Source organism: Delphinus delphis, chromosome 20, assembly GCF_949987515.2.
Source record: "Delphinus delphis chromosome 20, mDelDel1.2, whole genome shotgun sequence".
Taxonomy (NCBI): Eukaryota; Metazoa; Chordata; class Mammalia; order Artiodactyla; family Delphinidae; genus Delphinus; species Delphinus delphis.
Window position 1 is genome coordinate 45,636,286 of NC_082702.1, and position 15,292 is coordinate 45,651,577.

Genomic DNA, 15,292 nt, shown 5'->3' on the forward strand with positions numbered 1-15,292 from the left:
AAAAAAAAAAAATCTGAGAGGTTGCCACTCTCCTATACTGGTATCATAAAATGAAGCTGCTGTTCCTCTATCACCATTTCTTTGTCTATCTATATTTATTTCTGTAGCTAAATTTTATCATTTTTGCTCTTTTGAATTTCCCAAATTTTCTAAACCAAATGTATAATTTTGGTGTGTATTTTTTAATGTTAAAATGTAGAAAACACTCTGGGCAGAGAAATTTAACAGCAGACTGACTGCAGTTCTTGTTTATTGGGGTCAGATAGTCCAGGGTGATGGTAACCAGTTCAGTGATTCTCCTCTTTGTCTCTCTTCCCTCTTCTGCCCTATCTCCCTTGTCCTCCTCCCAACTCTTCCTGTGTGTTTCCATCCTTTGCTCCCTGGCAGAAGAGGACGATAGTCCCTTGTCAGAACAGGAAACCTCTGACAGCACGAAGAGGACCTCGCTTAGCCGAGGGATCTCTGTCACATCCTACCTGGAAGAGCAGCATATCCCAATGGTCAAGTCCGAGACCTACCCAGATGAAGAGGAGGATGAAGAAAGCCTGGAAAAAATCATGATTCAAAGTAACCAAGCATTTTAATGTTGGGGTACCTGTTCTCTCTAAGCAAAAGTGGGAAGGCTGTTCAGTGCCTTTCACCTTTCTCCATAAAATGCATCTTTCTAGCACTATTATATATTAATTCTACAATATGAATATGCCATCATTTATTTAGTCATTTCCCTTACTGTTGCATATTCAGCTAGTTTCCAATATTATTTTTCAGGAGAAGAGATTCCCCAAGGTGGGATTAAGAGTCAAAGAGTATCTGTATTTTCAATTGTAGTAGCTATGGACAGATTATTAGCCAAAACGGGCACTTTCGTGCACTACAGGGGGAGTGAGGCAACCTCTGCAGCAGATTACGTTTGTTATTTTAAAATAGGATGTTTACTAAGAAAAAGTCGTCCCCACTTCCTTCAGAACCCAGGTGAGTTCTGGGTGTGTCCGCATGTATGTGCATGCACACACACACCCATGCATATTTAATTTGCAGCTGACAAGCTTCACAACGTTGACAGCCACTCTTCAGAGGAGGTTGGGGAAGTAGAGAACAACCCAGTGAGCAAGGCCATTGCTCGCCACCTGGGCATTGACATTTCTGCAGAAGGCCGCATGGCCAAGAACCGGAAAGGCATCGCTATCGTCATCCATGGGACGCCCTTGTCAGGTATGCACAGCCCTGAGGGGTTTATGGTGAAGTTTGCACATGTAATTTTTTTTTTTTAACCTCTGGGTGATGCCTTTTCTTTAATTTATTTATTTTATTTATTTATTTATTTATTTTTGGCTGCGTTGGGTCTTCGTTGCTGCATGCGGGCTATCTCTAGTTGCGGCGAGTGGGGGCTGCTCTCTGTTGTGGTGCACGGGCTTCTCATTGCGGTGGCTTCTCTTGTTGCAGAGCGCAGGCTCTAGGTGCATGGGCTTCAGTAATTGTGACATGTGGGCTCAGTAGTTGTGGCTTGCATGCTCTAGAGCGCAGGCTCAGTAGTTGTGGCGCGTGGGCTTAGTTGCTCTGCGGCATGTGGGATCTTCCCGGACCAGGGCTTGAACCCATGTCCCCTGCGGTGGTAGGCGTATTCTTAAGCACTGCGCCACCAGGGAAGTCCTGCATGTGTAATTTTTGAGGCAGTAAAAGACCCTTCTGTTTGAAATTTATATACCAAAGGATTATCCCCAAATTGTTAAATTGCCAACTTCAGAGATATGGAGTTAGAGAAAGAGCAGGGACACCTCATTCTTAATTAATACATCTCTGAATTGTTGGAGCTTGCATTCTTTCAATAATTTAATAACATTAAAATATTAAAGAAAAATCCAAGACATTAAGTTATTTAAAAAGAGAAGGGGGGGCTTCCCTGGTGGCACAGTGGTTGAGAATCTGCCTGCCAATGCAGGGGACATGGGTTCGAGCCCTGGTCTGGGAAGATCCCACATGCCGTGGAGCAACTGGGCCCGTGAGCCACAATTACTGAGCCTGCGCATACAGTTACTGAGCTTGCGCGTCTGGAGCCTGTGCTCCGCAACAAGAGAGGCCGCGATAGTGAGAGGCCTGCACACCGCGATGAAGAGTGGCCCCCGCTTGCCACAACTAGAGAAAGCCCTGGCACAGAAATGAAGACCCAACACAGCCATAAATAAAGAAATTTAAAAATTCATGACATATGTCAATATTTTTAAAAAAGAGAGAGAGAGGGGAAGAATATGTGCAAACTCTTTGGCTTGGCAGTATTACTTCTAAAAATTTATCTTAGGAAAATAATCACGTCAACAAAGATTAACTGCATGAGTGTTCACTGCAGCATTGGTGACCATACTAAGAATCTGGGAGCACTTGAAGCATTCAATATGCGGGACTAGTTAATTAAGCCATAGTATATTCACGCAGTGAATTATATCGCCATTATAAACAGTGTCTTGTACACCCATTTTCATAGCAGCATTATTCACAATAATGAAAAGGTAGAAACAGCCCAAGTATCCATTGATGGATGAGTGGATAAACTAAATGTGGTATAATGGGATATTTTTCACCTACAAAAGGAAGGAAATCCTCACACACGCTACAACATAGATGAACCTTGAAGACATTATGCTAAGTGAAATAAGCTAGACATAAAAGAACAACTACTATATGATTCCATTTACATAAGGTACCTACAGTAGTCATATTCATAGAGACATGAAGTAGAATGGTGGTTTCCAGGGGCTGAGAAAAGGGAGGAATGAGAGGTTATTGTTTACTGGGTAAAGAGTTTCCACTTGGGAAGATGAAAACGTGCTGGAGATGGATGGTGGTGATGGTTGCACAACAATGTGAATATCCTTAGCAGCTGAGCTGTACACTTAAAAACAGTTAAAATGGTAAATTTTGCATGTATACTATCACAATAAAAAAAGTACCATAGAAGTGTATTGAATGAATAGAAAAATGCTCATGATATATATCGTTTTAAGTGAGAAAAAAAATGCCATGCTTACAATTTGTTATCTGTATTAATATCCTATTGCTACTGTAACAAATAACTACAAATTTAGTGACTTAAAAAAATGCAAATTTACTTTCTTAGAATTCTGGAGGTCAGAAGTCTAAAATGGGTCAACAGGGCTTCATCCTTTCTCAAGGCTATAGCGAAGTATCCATTTCCTTGCCTTTTCTTGCTTCTAGAAACATTATCTGCATTCCCTGGGTCATGGCCCCTTCCTCCATCTTCAGAACCAGCATCATAACATCTTGTAGTCTGTCTGTCTATCTGTCTCGTCTCTCTCTCTCTCACTCTCTGTCTGTCTCTCTCTTTGCTTTCATCATCGCATCACCTGTTCTTACTCTGAGCATCCTGCTTCTCTTATAAGGACCCTTGTTATTACATTGGGCCCACCCAGATACTCCAGGGCAATCTCCAACATCAAGATTCTTAATCATACCTGCGAAGTCCCTTTAACATATAAGGTAACATATTCACAGGTTCCAGGGATTAGAATGTGGACATCTGAGTGGGGGAGGCATTATTCAACCTACCACATAACCCATTCTTTTTTAATAAGAAATACGAATAAAATAGTTACATATGCATACTGGGCAGCCATATGCTAACTGTAGTCTCTCTGGAAGATCAAATTTCTTTTATCCCTGCTGTTATTTCTGAATTTTCTGCTTTCTTTTTAATAAGCAGGTATTTTGAATGAGAAAAAAAAATCAACACAAGTTATTCTTTAAACCAAAAAAGTCTCTTCCCATTAGAATCAGAGACAGTAAGAGCTACAAAATTTTTAAAGCTCATCTGATAGAATCACTTTTTAAGCCGAGGAGAAAATCCAGAGGGGACGTGGGTTGCCATAGCACAGAGCTCATCAGGGGTAGAATTAGGACCAGAATCCACGGTCCTAACTCCTGGCTCAGGTCTTGCCTCTCTTTTCTGCTGCCACCTCTGGCCACACGAGAGACTTAGAGGCAGAGACCTTGGAGAGATGACTTTCCAGTAGCCTCTGTTATAGAAGCTTCTTCTGTCTAGGACACTGAGGAAATGAGAGCTGTGAAATTCAACCTCCTGACCTTTTTTAATAGGAAAGTCAGCCACTGCAGTCAGCATGGCCAGGTACTACAGTGCAGCCTGCCTGAACTTCGACTCCATTGTGCTGCAAGCCATCTCCGATGGCAGCAACGTCGCAGGGATCCGGGCCCGTGAGCTCTGCATCAGGGCCGCCCTAGAGCAGTCCATGAAGGAAGAGGAGTATGGTGAGAGCCATTTCCCCTGACTCTTTGTGGCCAAGTGGCCCTTACCCCACTGGTAATGCACCTTCTCAGTTTCCCCCACCGAGCTTTTCTCCACAGCCCCATTGAAGGCTGACTTATAACATGCTGCCAGTTAGCATCCCAGAGAATTCTCTCCACCAGACACCTGTGGCTCTCCTGACTGCCCAATGCACTTGGCACTGCAGGGAGCAGGGCGATGGAAGAGATGTGGCCCACACCTTTGGGAGTGACCCCTGGAGGGGAGCAGACATGTGCTCATTCAGGGCAGAGGAAAATAATGTAACAGAACTACCAGCTTCTGTGAAAGACCAACTTTGGGATAGTTGGGTTCCAACAAGCATGATTTGGGGAAGTTTTCATGGAAGTGGGCTTTGAAGGAGGAGGAGAATGTTGACAGGCAAAGATGAAGATAAGGATATTCCAGGCCAAGAAAGCAGGGAAGCTGACAGTAAATTAAAGGTGGGAAGGCAGGTTAAGGCCAATCATAGTTGAATTTAACGCCAAGATTAGGAATTTCAATTTTATTTTGAAGGAAAAGAGGAGCTGGGCAGTTTTCACCCTATGGGAGAAATGGTCCGAAAGTTGCAGTAGGAAAGGAGCTCTAGTGATGTCTTGTAATGGAAGAGAGGTGAAGCTGAATATGAGTGGGGCTGGGCTGGCTGACCTGATAGCCGCATGCATGGCAGGGAATTGAAGGAGGGGGAGGCATTCAAGATGATGTTCACACCAAGATTTCTGGTCACAGAAACCAGGAAGAGAGCAATGTCATTTACCAAGACAGGGAACATGGGAGGAGGAGAAAGTTTACTGGAAAGGAAAATTAATTGAGTTTTTAAACCCCATAGTAGTGAGGCCTTACCTACCAGAGGTTAAGAATCCTGGCTCTCCCGGATTCTCTAAAGACATACAGGGCAGGAGGGTGGCTGCTCAGTGGGAAAATCTATCAAATATAATGAGAATACCTGCTCAGAGTAGAATCTTTTTTATATAAATACTTAGAACAGCATGCCATCATTCCTGATAGTGTCTCATGCCTGCTAGATGATAAAACTGACTGGGGCTTTCAGGGGTGTCCCCTCCCCTTGATACCTCTGCATGGGATGCTTAGAGAAATGGAAGATTCTTTGCTGGGAAGATAAGAGAAACAGCTCTTTAGTGGTCTAGGGGAGAAAGAATAATTTTCTCTCTACTCTTCTGAGTTCTTGACTGAGCCCCCCTGCAATAAAAGACAGATTAACAAGAGAAAAACAAACAAGTTTATTAACATGTATACTTCATGTACCATGGGAGATACTCAGGGGAAAATGGATGGCTTTAGAATTCAGAAGTAGATGCCACCTTAATAGGGAAAGGGAAGGGGGATGTAGTCCTCTTAGGGGAGGGAAGATGGTTTTTAGGAAAGATGAGGGACCCTTACAAGAATGGATGGGAGGTGTGGCTGTTTGTGATAAAGTCTTTCTGGGTGTGGTATGGACTTGAGTCTCCTCTCCTGTGATAAGAGTCCATCTCCCTAGTTGGTGAAACTCTCTGGAAGGGGACTTGTGACAGTGGAGCTTCTTTTGGAGGTTCTGTCTTTGAGCAAATAAGGGGAGGTCAAGGAAAGCCACTCCCTGCATTTACTGTGTTTCAGGTGCCTACAGCTCAAAATAACCAATATGCCAACGCAGCATATTTTAAGGTGGCATATCCTGAACTCCTGTAGTCATATTTTGGGGTGGCATATTCTGATACCACTTAGTGGGAACCCCAGGCTGCATCACAATTCCAGTTCTCTTAGATTTTTTGTTTCCTTTTCTGTCAAATAAACTGCATTTCACAGAAGTCTTTGGAGCTGTGTTGACATCTCGTGACAAATCATGAATTTGAGCTCCCTGAGAAAGTAATGTCAAGCTAAAGGCTTAATAACTGGGGGAGACTTCCTCAACAAGGTGAGGGGTGCAGCCGCTGGAGTAGAGGAAATCAGCCCAGAAAGTTCCAGAAAGAGAGGAGAGGGATGGATAGGGCAGGATGGGAGCTTGGGGAACACTTCACATTTTAGGAGGAGGTGGGGGCAGGGGGAGAAGCCAGGGGAGGCGGAGAAGGCAGAGTGAGGGTCAGAAGGGTGGGCAGTCAGGAGAGCTACAGACGGGACGGGGCCAGAAGGACTTTCGCATCTCTGCGGAGCCCTGGTTGGAGTCTGGGAGACCCTTCCCGCTTTATTTTCCTCATAGCCCTTACCCTTAGTTAACCGACTATTTATTTTATTTACTTATTTTATTGTCTGCCTCCTCCATGCTACCCCCGCCCCGGCCACGAATGTGAGCTTCAGAGGGCAGAGATTTGTGTTAGTTTTCATCACTAATGTATTCCCGGCCTCTAGACTAGTGCTTGGCACATAGTAGACACAGAGTAAAGATTTGTAAAAATGTGTGAAATCAGTAAGTGAATATAATCAGAGGTGGCTGAAGGTTCAGATAGAATGAGCCCTGAGAAGAGGGCCGCTGTAGTTCACAGTTCGGAGGTCACTGGTGACTTTGGAGAAAACCCTCTCAGTGATGGGGTTAAAGCCAGACCTGCATTTGCTGTTTGCTGTGGAGTCAGCAGGCTGTACTGAAGTGGAAGTGACCAGTCTAAACCTGTCTGTCCCACGCAGGACCCACCATCCCCTTGAAATGTGCCTAGTCCAAACTGAGATGTGCTCTCAGTATACAGTACATGCTGGGTTTTGAAGATGTAGTAAGAAAAAAGACTGTAAAACAACACAGTAATCATTGTGGTAGGTTTCCAGGGCAGTCAGGACTGTAGTGTACCAGCAGTTTCAGAGATGATTACCCTCTGGGTTGGAAGAGAAAGTGGGGGAGAGTATCGTGGGATCCCCTGGGAAGATGAGCAGTGAAGAGCCCGGGGCACCAGGCCAGGCTCTGCACACAACCGTCATCATCATCTGTCCTCAGTGGGTGGAGCCTCTTCTCTCAGCCCTGCTAAGGCAGCTGCAGGTGGAGATGGCTTTGTAGTCTTCAAAAGAATCACACTACGTTTCAACTTGCCATCCTTGCTATTATTTCCTTATTATCCTAAGGTGACTTTTTTTTTTTAATTTATTTATTTATTTTTGCTGTGTTGGGTCTTTGTTTCTGTGTTAGGGCTTTCTCTAGTTGCGGCAAGCAGGGGCCACTCTTCATCGCAGTGTGCAGGCCTCTCACTATCGCGGCCTCTCTTGTTGCGGAGCACAGGCTCCAGATGTGCAGGCTCAGTAGTTGTGGCTCACGGGCCTAGTTGCTCCGTGGCATGTGGGATCCTCCCAGACCAGGGCTCGAACCCGTGTCCCCTGCATTAGCAGGCAGACTCTCAACCACTGCGCCACCAGGGAAGTCCCCTAAGGTGTCTTTTAATATAAACCCTCTCTCTCTGTGTAGCCCAGGAGGCTGCTGCTTTGAGCCAAAATGCCGTGGGACAGATGTGACTGAGCAGTGAGACCCTGGGGAAGTTAACTTCAGAATCCACTCTGGTAACTCCCGAAATTAAACCTGCCAAGCCTGTGCGTGGGAGTGTGCTCCTCAACAAAGGCAAAGCAGACAGCCACAGCTCTGTGTCTCAGAAGCAGCATCACCAGCCCTCGTCCGAAACACCACAGGTACAAATCAGGGCTCCCGGGAGGAAGGTTGGGATTTTTCCTTCCCTCTCCCCCTCTTCTCTTTTTTCTCCTCTTCCTCGGCATCTTGCATCCAGGTTAGCACAACTTCATTCCTACAGGTGCCCTTGCCAGGAAGGCCTAAGTACTGTCCCTGTACCACTCCTGAACGGAGTGTTCATCTAGCAGGTGTGAACCAAGTACCTTTAACGTTATAGGCATTGGGTTGGGTGCTGGCAAAGTGAAGATAAATAAAGCAAAATTCTTTCACTCAAGCTGAACTAAGAGTCTGATAAGGGTGATAACCACACATTCAAATATATGCAATAAAAAGAGATTGGTGACAAAAGAGGTGTGTAAAAAGAATTAGGTTGAACCATATGAAACTGCCAGTATTCAACCACTCGGGAACTCTATTGCAGCAATTTCATATGGCTCAAACTACTACTAAAGGCATGTGAAGGATGGAACCATGAATATAAGTTGTGGGAGAGCAGCAGGGGAGTCTTGGAAAGTCATAAAGAAGCCAGAGAGTTTGAGTCACATGCCGAGGGACTTCAAAAACAATCTCAGCAGGTGAGATGAATAGCAGGTGCTGAAGTCAGAGACAGTGGGTGGCACAGTGAGAGACAGGTGGGTAATGAGTTGTGAGTGGGAAAGCCGAGTCAAATGAGTATAGGCTTCTAAGATATTTGAAGAAAAGGGAAAAAAGATCAAGTAGTCATTAGAGGAGCAAACCCAGAGTCAGTGAGTTCTTTCTCTGAAAGGAGGTGGAGACACAACGAGGTCTATTAAGATAGCTCCTGGAGAAGTATAAGGTGATGATCTACCCAAGAGGGAATGAGATTCCAGGAAGAAACAGGGAGGGCAGGATTAAGCATAGTTGAGGAAGTTGGGAGCCATCTTCCTCTAGAGTCAATAAAGGTGAAAGTAGATACAGCTACTTGTAGGGGTACCAAAATGGAGGTTGGAGAAGGTCTTGCTGAATGGCCCTAAGATGTGTGCAGGATGCATGGTCTTTGTGGGCAGTGTTGAGGAAGTTGGGTTGCATAGCATGCTTGAGAAGAATGATAAAGAAAGCACTGATGTGTCCACTGTAAAAACAGAACCAGAAATTGGTGGTGGACAAAAGAAAAGATAGTTGAGAGTGCTGATGGCCCAGGCAAGATGTGAAGCCATAACTTCACGCTTGTAAGATTTCCCTAAGCAGCCCCTGGCAGCCCTTATTCAGAGGCAGAGAGAGAAGATGTCATCATTGCAGGTGTGGGGGTGTGCTCGGAACAAGCGTCAAGGGAGTTGAGAGTCGCATCAGTATAGGAAATCTGGCCTAGGTAGAGAAGGAATTAAAAGAAGGACAATAGAATGGGAGAAATAGGAAGAGTAAAAGGGTCTGTGGGTCTTGCTTCAGTCTGAGAGTGCTGTATAGGGGGAATGGGAGAGGTAGACATTTCAGAGAAGGTTGCTGAGGTGAATGGAGCAGAGGAGAGGAGAATCACACGTGTTGGTGGGGCAGGTCAATGGCGGGTTGGTGGGGCAAGTAGAGCACTGGATGGGGCATGTGGACAGAGTGGAGGTGAAGGTCTTCATGTAAGAGGAGGTATGCTGGTTGGATGGGGCATCCATGGGGTGGGATTTATGCCAGATGATGTCACATGATCTTCACTTCAGTTGCATGTTCTTCTAGCACCTTGAAAACTGAAACCGTTGACTCAGTTTCTTTTGGAGCATCATCCTTTTAATCCTCTTCTCCAAGATCTAATAGAATATTCTTTACTTAGATGTTTATGGATGAACTGAACCCATATATTTCTATTAAATATGGTATCATGGGAAATGATTTTCTTTGGTTTGTTTCTGCCAATCTGGATAGTAAAGTGAAGCTTTTTAGAACATATCAAAGGCAGCAGAAAATCCCAATTCTGACTCCTATCTAAATAGCAACTTAAAACCTGTTCAATATCACAGTAGAAATCAGAGTTCAAAGACCTTCCCCCACCCGCACTGCACATGTGTCTGCCAGCATTGCTCCAGTGTTACAGGATCAAGTGGTTTGGACAGCTGTTGCCTTGTCAGAGTGCTTTTCCTAGAGATGGCTGTTTGGTTTTCTTGAAGCTCTCCTAAAGCATGAACTCTTCAATGATGGAAATTTTAGTCATGGTGCAAATGGGAAGAAATGTGTACTATGTCACATGATGAAGAAATGACCTGTAATATAAGGTCATTCACCAGTTTGAAATCCTAATCTTTTGAATATTTAATCCAACACCCTGACTCTTCAATTCCACGGCCTCCTCATCTACTCACTACCGTGGTCATATTCTAGACCTTATTCACTGTGGCCTGTAGACTTGTGATCTCTACATCACACATCCTACTTTTTGACAACCATCTTCTAACTTTCCAGATGACCTATTCTGGTAAATAATGGGTCCCAATGAAACCTCCAGTTCACATCTTCACTGCCTACCGACCCCTTCATTTCCTTTCTTACTCAGTTTGGATTCACGGTCCATCACTATAGGTGCTCCCTTTCCCCTTCCCCTTCATTGTACTCTCAATTCTCCACCTCCTCCATGTAGGGCAGTTGAACGTAGCTAGAAAAAACTGTCATCTTTCCTGAATGGTCTTAATTTAAATTTAAGACCACAGGGATTGGAACCAAGATGGTGGAGTAGAAGGACATGCTCTCACTCCCTCTTGCGAGAACACCAGAATCACAACTAGCTACTGGACAGTCATCGACAGGAGGACACTGGAACTCACCAAAATGATACCCCACATCCAAAGACAAAGAAGCCACAATGAGACAGTAGGAGGGGCACAATCACAGTAAAATCAAATCACGTAACTGCTGGGTGGGTGACTCACAGATTGGAGAACACTTATACCACAGAAATCCACACACTGGAGTGAAGGTTCTGAGCCCCACATCAGGCTTCCCAACCTGGGGGTCCGGCAACGGGAGGAAGAATTCCTAGAGAATCAGAATTTGAAGGCCACTGGGATTTGATTGCAGGACTTCGACAGAACTGGGGGAAACAGAGACTCCACTCTTGGTGCGCACCCACAAAGTAGTGTGCGCATCAGGACCCAGGGGAAGGAGCAGTGACCCCAGGGGAGACTGAACCAGACCTACCTGCTGGTGTTGGAGGGTCTCCTGCAGAGGCAGGGGCTAGATGTGGTTCACAATGAGGACAAGGACACTGGCAGCAGAAGTTCTGGGAAGTACTGCTTGGTGCGAGCCCTCCCAGAGTCCGCCATTAGCCCCACCAAAGAGCCTGGGTAGGCTCCAGTGTTGGCTCGCTTCAGGCCAAACAACCAACAGGGAGGGAACCCAGCCCCACCCATCAGTAGACAAGTGGATTAAAGTTTTACTGAGCTCCGCCCACCAGAGCAACAGTCAGCTCTACCCACCGCCAGTCCCTCCCATCAGGAAACGTGCATAAGCCTCTTCGATAGCCTCATCCACCAGAGGGCAGACAGCAGAAGCAAGAAAAACTACAATCCTGTAGCCTATGGAACAAAAACCACATTCACAGAATGATAGACAAGATGAAAAGGCAGAGGGCTATGTACCAGATGAAGGAACAAGATAAAACGCCAGAAAAACAACTAAATGAAGTGGAGATAGGCAACCTTCCAGAAAAAGAATTCAGAATAATGATAGTGAAGATGATCCAGGACCTCGGAAAAAGAATGGAGGCAAAGATCGAGAAGATGTAAGAAATGTTTAACAAAGACCTAGAAGAATTAAAGAACAAACAAAAAGAGATGAACAATACAATAACTGAAATGAAAAATACACTAGAAGGAATCAATGGCAGAATAACTGAGGCGGAAGAACGGATAAGTGACCTGGAAGACACAATGGTGGAATTCACTGCTGCAGAACAGAATAAAGAAAAAAGAATGAAAAGAAGTGAAGACAGCCTAAGAGACCTCTGGGACAACATTAAATGCAACAACATTCACATTATAGGGGTCCCAGAAGGACAAGAGAGAGAGAAATGACCAGAGAAAATATGTGAAGAGATTATAGTCGAAAACTTCCCTAACATGGTAAAGGAAATAGCCACCAAGTCCAGGAAGCACAGAGTCCCACACAGGATAAACCCAAGGAGAAACACGCTGAGACACATAGTAATCAAACTGGCAAAAATTAAAGACAAAGAAAAATTATTGAAAGCAGCAAGGGAAAAATGAAAAAGTAACATACAAGGAAACTCCTGTAAGGTTAACAGCTGATTTCTCAGCAGAAACTCTATAAACAAGAAAGGAGGGCATGATATACTTAAAGTGATGAAAGGGAAGAACCTACGACCAAGATTCCTCTACCTGGCAAGGATCTCATTCAGAATCGATGGAGAAATGAAAAGCTTTACAGACAAGCAAAAGCTAAGAGAATTCAGCACCACCAAACCAGCTCTACAACAAATGCTAAAGGAACTTCTCTAAGTGGGAAACACAAGAGAAGAAAAGGACCTACAAAAACAAACCCAAAACAATTAAGAAAATGGTAATAGGAGCATACATATTGATAATCACCTTAAACATGAATGGATTAAATGCTCCAACCAAAAGACATGGGCTTGCTGAATGGATACAAAAACAAGACCCATATATATATGCTGTCTACAAGAGACCCACTTGAGACCTAGAGACACATACAGACTGAAAGTGAGGGGGTGGAAAAAGATATTCCATGCAAATGGAAATCAAAAGAAAGCTGGAGTAGCAATACTCATATCAGACAAAATAGACTTTAAAATAAAGAATGTTACAAGAGACAAGGAAGGACACTACATAATGATCAAGGGATCGATCCAAGAAGAAGATATAACAATTATAAATATATATGCACCCAACATAGGAGCATCTCAATACATAAGGCAACTGCTAACAGCTATAAAAGAGGAAATCGACAGTAACACAATAATAATGGGGGACTTTAACACCTCACTTACACTAATGGACTGATCATCCAAAATGAAAATAAATAAGGAAACAGAAGCTTTAAATGACACAATAGACCAGATAGATTTAATTGATATTTATAGGACATTCAATCCAAAAACAGCAGATTACACTTTCTTCTCAAGTGTGCACGGAACATTCTCCAAGATAGATCACATCTTGGGTCACAAATCAAGCCTCAGTAAATTTAAGAAAATTGAAATCATATCAAGCATCTTTTCTGACCACAGCGCTATGAGATTAGAAATGAATTACAAGGAAAAAAACGTAAAAAAAACAAACACATGGAAGCTAAACAATACACTACTAAATAACCAAGAGACCACTGAAGAAATCAAAGAGGAAATCAAAAAATACCTAGAGACAAGTGACAATGAAAATATGATGACCCAAAAGCTATTGGATGCAGCAAAAGCAGTTCTAAGAAGGAAGTTTATGGCTATACAAGCCTACGTCAAGAAACAAGAAAAATCTCAAACAATCTAACCTTACACCTAAAGGAACTAGAGAAAGAAGAACAAACAAAACCCAAAGTAAGCAGAAGGAAAGAAATCATAAAGATCAGATCAGAAGTAAATGAAATAGAGACAAAGAAAACAATAACAAAGATCAGTAAAACTAAAAGCTGGTTCTTTGAGAAGATAAACAAAATTGATAAACCATTAGCCAGACTCATCAAGAAAAAGAGGGAGAGGACTCAAATCAATAAAATTAGAAATGAAAAAGGAGAAGTTACAACAGACACTGCAGAAATACAAAGCATCCTAAGAGACTACTACAAGCAACTCTATGCCAATAAAATGGACAACCTGGAAGAAATGGACAAATTCTTAGAAAGGTATAAGCTTCCGAGACTGAACCATGAAGAAAAAGAAAATATGAACAGACCAATCACAAGTAATGAAATTGAAACTGGATTAAAAATCTTCCAACAAACAAAAGTCCAGGACCAGATGGCTTCACAGGTGAATTCTATCAAACATTTACAGAAGAGCTAACACCCATCCTTCTCAAACTCTTCCCAAAAATTGGAGAGGAAGGAACACTCCCAAACTCATTCTATGAGGCCACCATCACCCTGATACCAAAACCACACAAAGATACTACAAAAAAAGAAAATTACAGACCAATATCACTGATGAATATAGATGCAAAAATCCTCAGCAAAATACTAGCAAACAGAATTCAACAACACATTAAAAGGATCATACACCACGATCAAGTGGGATTTATCCCAGGGATGCAAGGATTCTTCAATATACGCAAATCAATCAACGTGATACACCATATTAACAAATTGAAGAATAAAAACCATATGATCATCTCAATAGATGCAGAAAAAGCTTTTGACAAAATTCAACCCCCATTTATGATAAAAACTCTCCAGAAAGTGGGCATACAGGGAACCTACTTCAACATAATAAAGGCCAAATCCGAGCAACCCACAGCAAACATCATCCTCAAACGTGAAAAACTGAGAGCATTTCCTCTAAGATGAGGAAAAAGACAAGGTTGTCCACTCTCGCCACTATTATTCAACATAGTTTTGGAAGTCTTAGCCACGGCAATCAGAGGAGAAAAAGAAATAAAAGGAATACAAATTGTAAAAGAAGAAGTAAAACTGTCACTGTCTGCAGATGACATGATACTATACATAGAGAATCCTAAAGATGCCACCAGAAAACTACTAGCGCTAATCAATGAATTTGGTAAAGTTGCAGGATACAAAATTAATGCAGAGAAATCTCTTGCATTCCTATACACTAATGATGAAAAGTCTGAAAGAGAAATTAAGGAAACACTCCCATTTACCATTGCAACAAAAAGAATAAAATACCTAGGAATAAATCTACCTAGGGAGACAAAAGACCTGTATGCAGAAAACTATACGACACTGATGAAAGAAATTGAAGATGATACCAACAGATGGAGAGATATACCATGTTCTTGGATTGGAAGAATCAATATTGTGAAAATGACTATACTACCCAAAGTAATCTACAGATTCAATGCAATCCCTATGAAATTACCAATGACATTTTTTTGCGGAACTAGAACAAAAAATCTTAAAATTTGTATGGAGACACAAAAGACCCCGAATAGCCAAAGCAATCTTGAGGGAAAAAAACGGAGCTGGAGGAATCAGACTCCCTGACTTCAGACTATACTATAAAGCTACAGTAATCAAGACAATATGGTACTGGCACAAAAACAGAGACATAGATCAATGGAACAGCATAGAAAGCCCAGAGATAGACCCACGCAGCTATGGTCAACTAACCTATGACAAAGGAAGCAAGGATATACAATGTAGAAAAGACAGTCTCTTCCATAAGTGGTGCTGGGAAAACTGGACAGCTACATGTAAAAGAATGAAATTAGAACACTCCCTAACACCATACACAAAAATAA

At 42.9% G+C, this 15,292-nt stretch overlaps 1 protein-coding gene across 1 annotated transcript in view; it reads left to right on the forward strand.

Annotated features, from left to right (window-relative positions):
• The window catches only part of HYDIN (HYDIN axonemal central pair apparatus protein), a 432,285-nt gene that overhangs the window by 324,058 nt on the left and 92,935 nt on the right, over positions 1-15,292 (forward strand). The window contains 4 exon segments of the mRNA XM_060000506.1: positions 388-567; positions 1,039-1,212; positions 4,108-4,278; positions 7,692-7,909. Coding sequence (XP_059856489.1) covers positions 388-567; positions 1,039-1,212; positions 4,108-4,278; positions 7,692-7,909 — 743 coding nt within the window.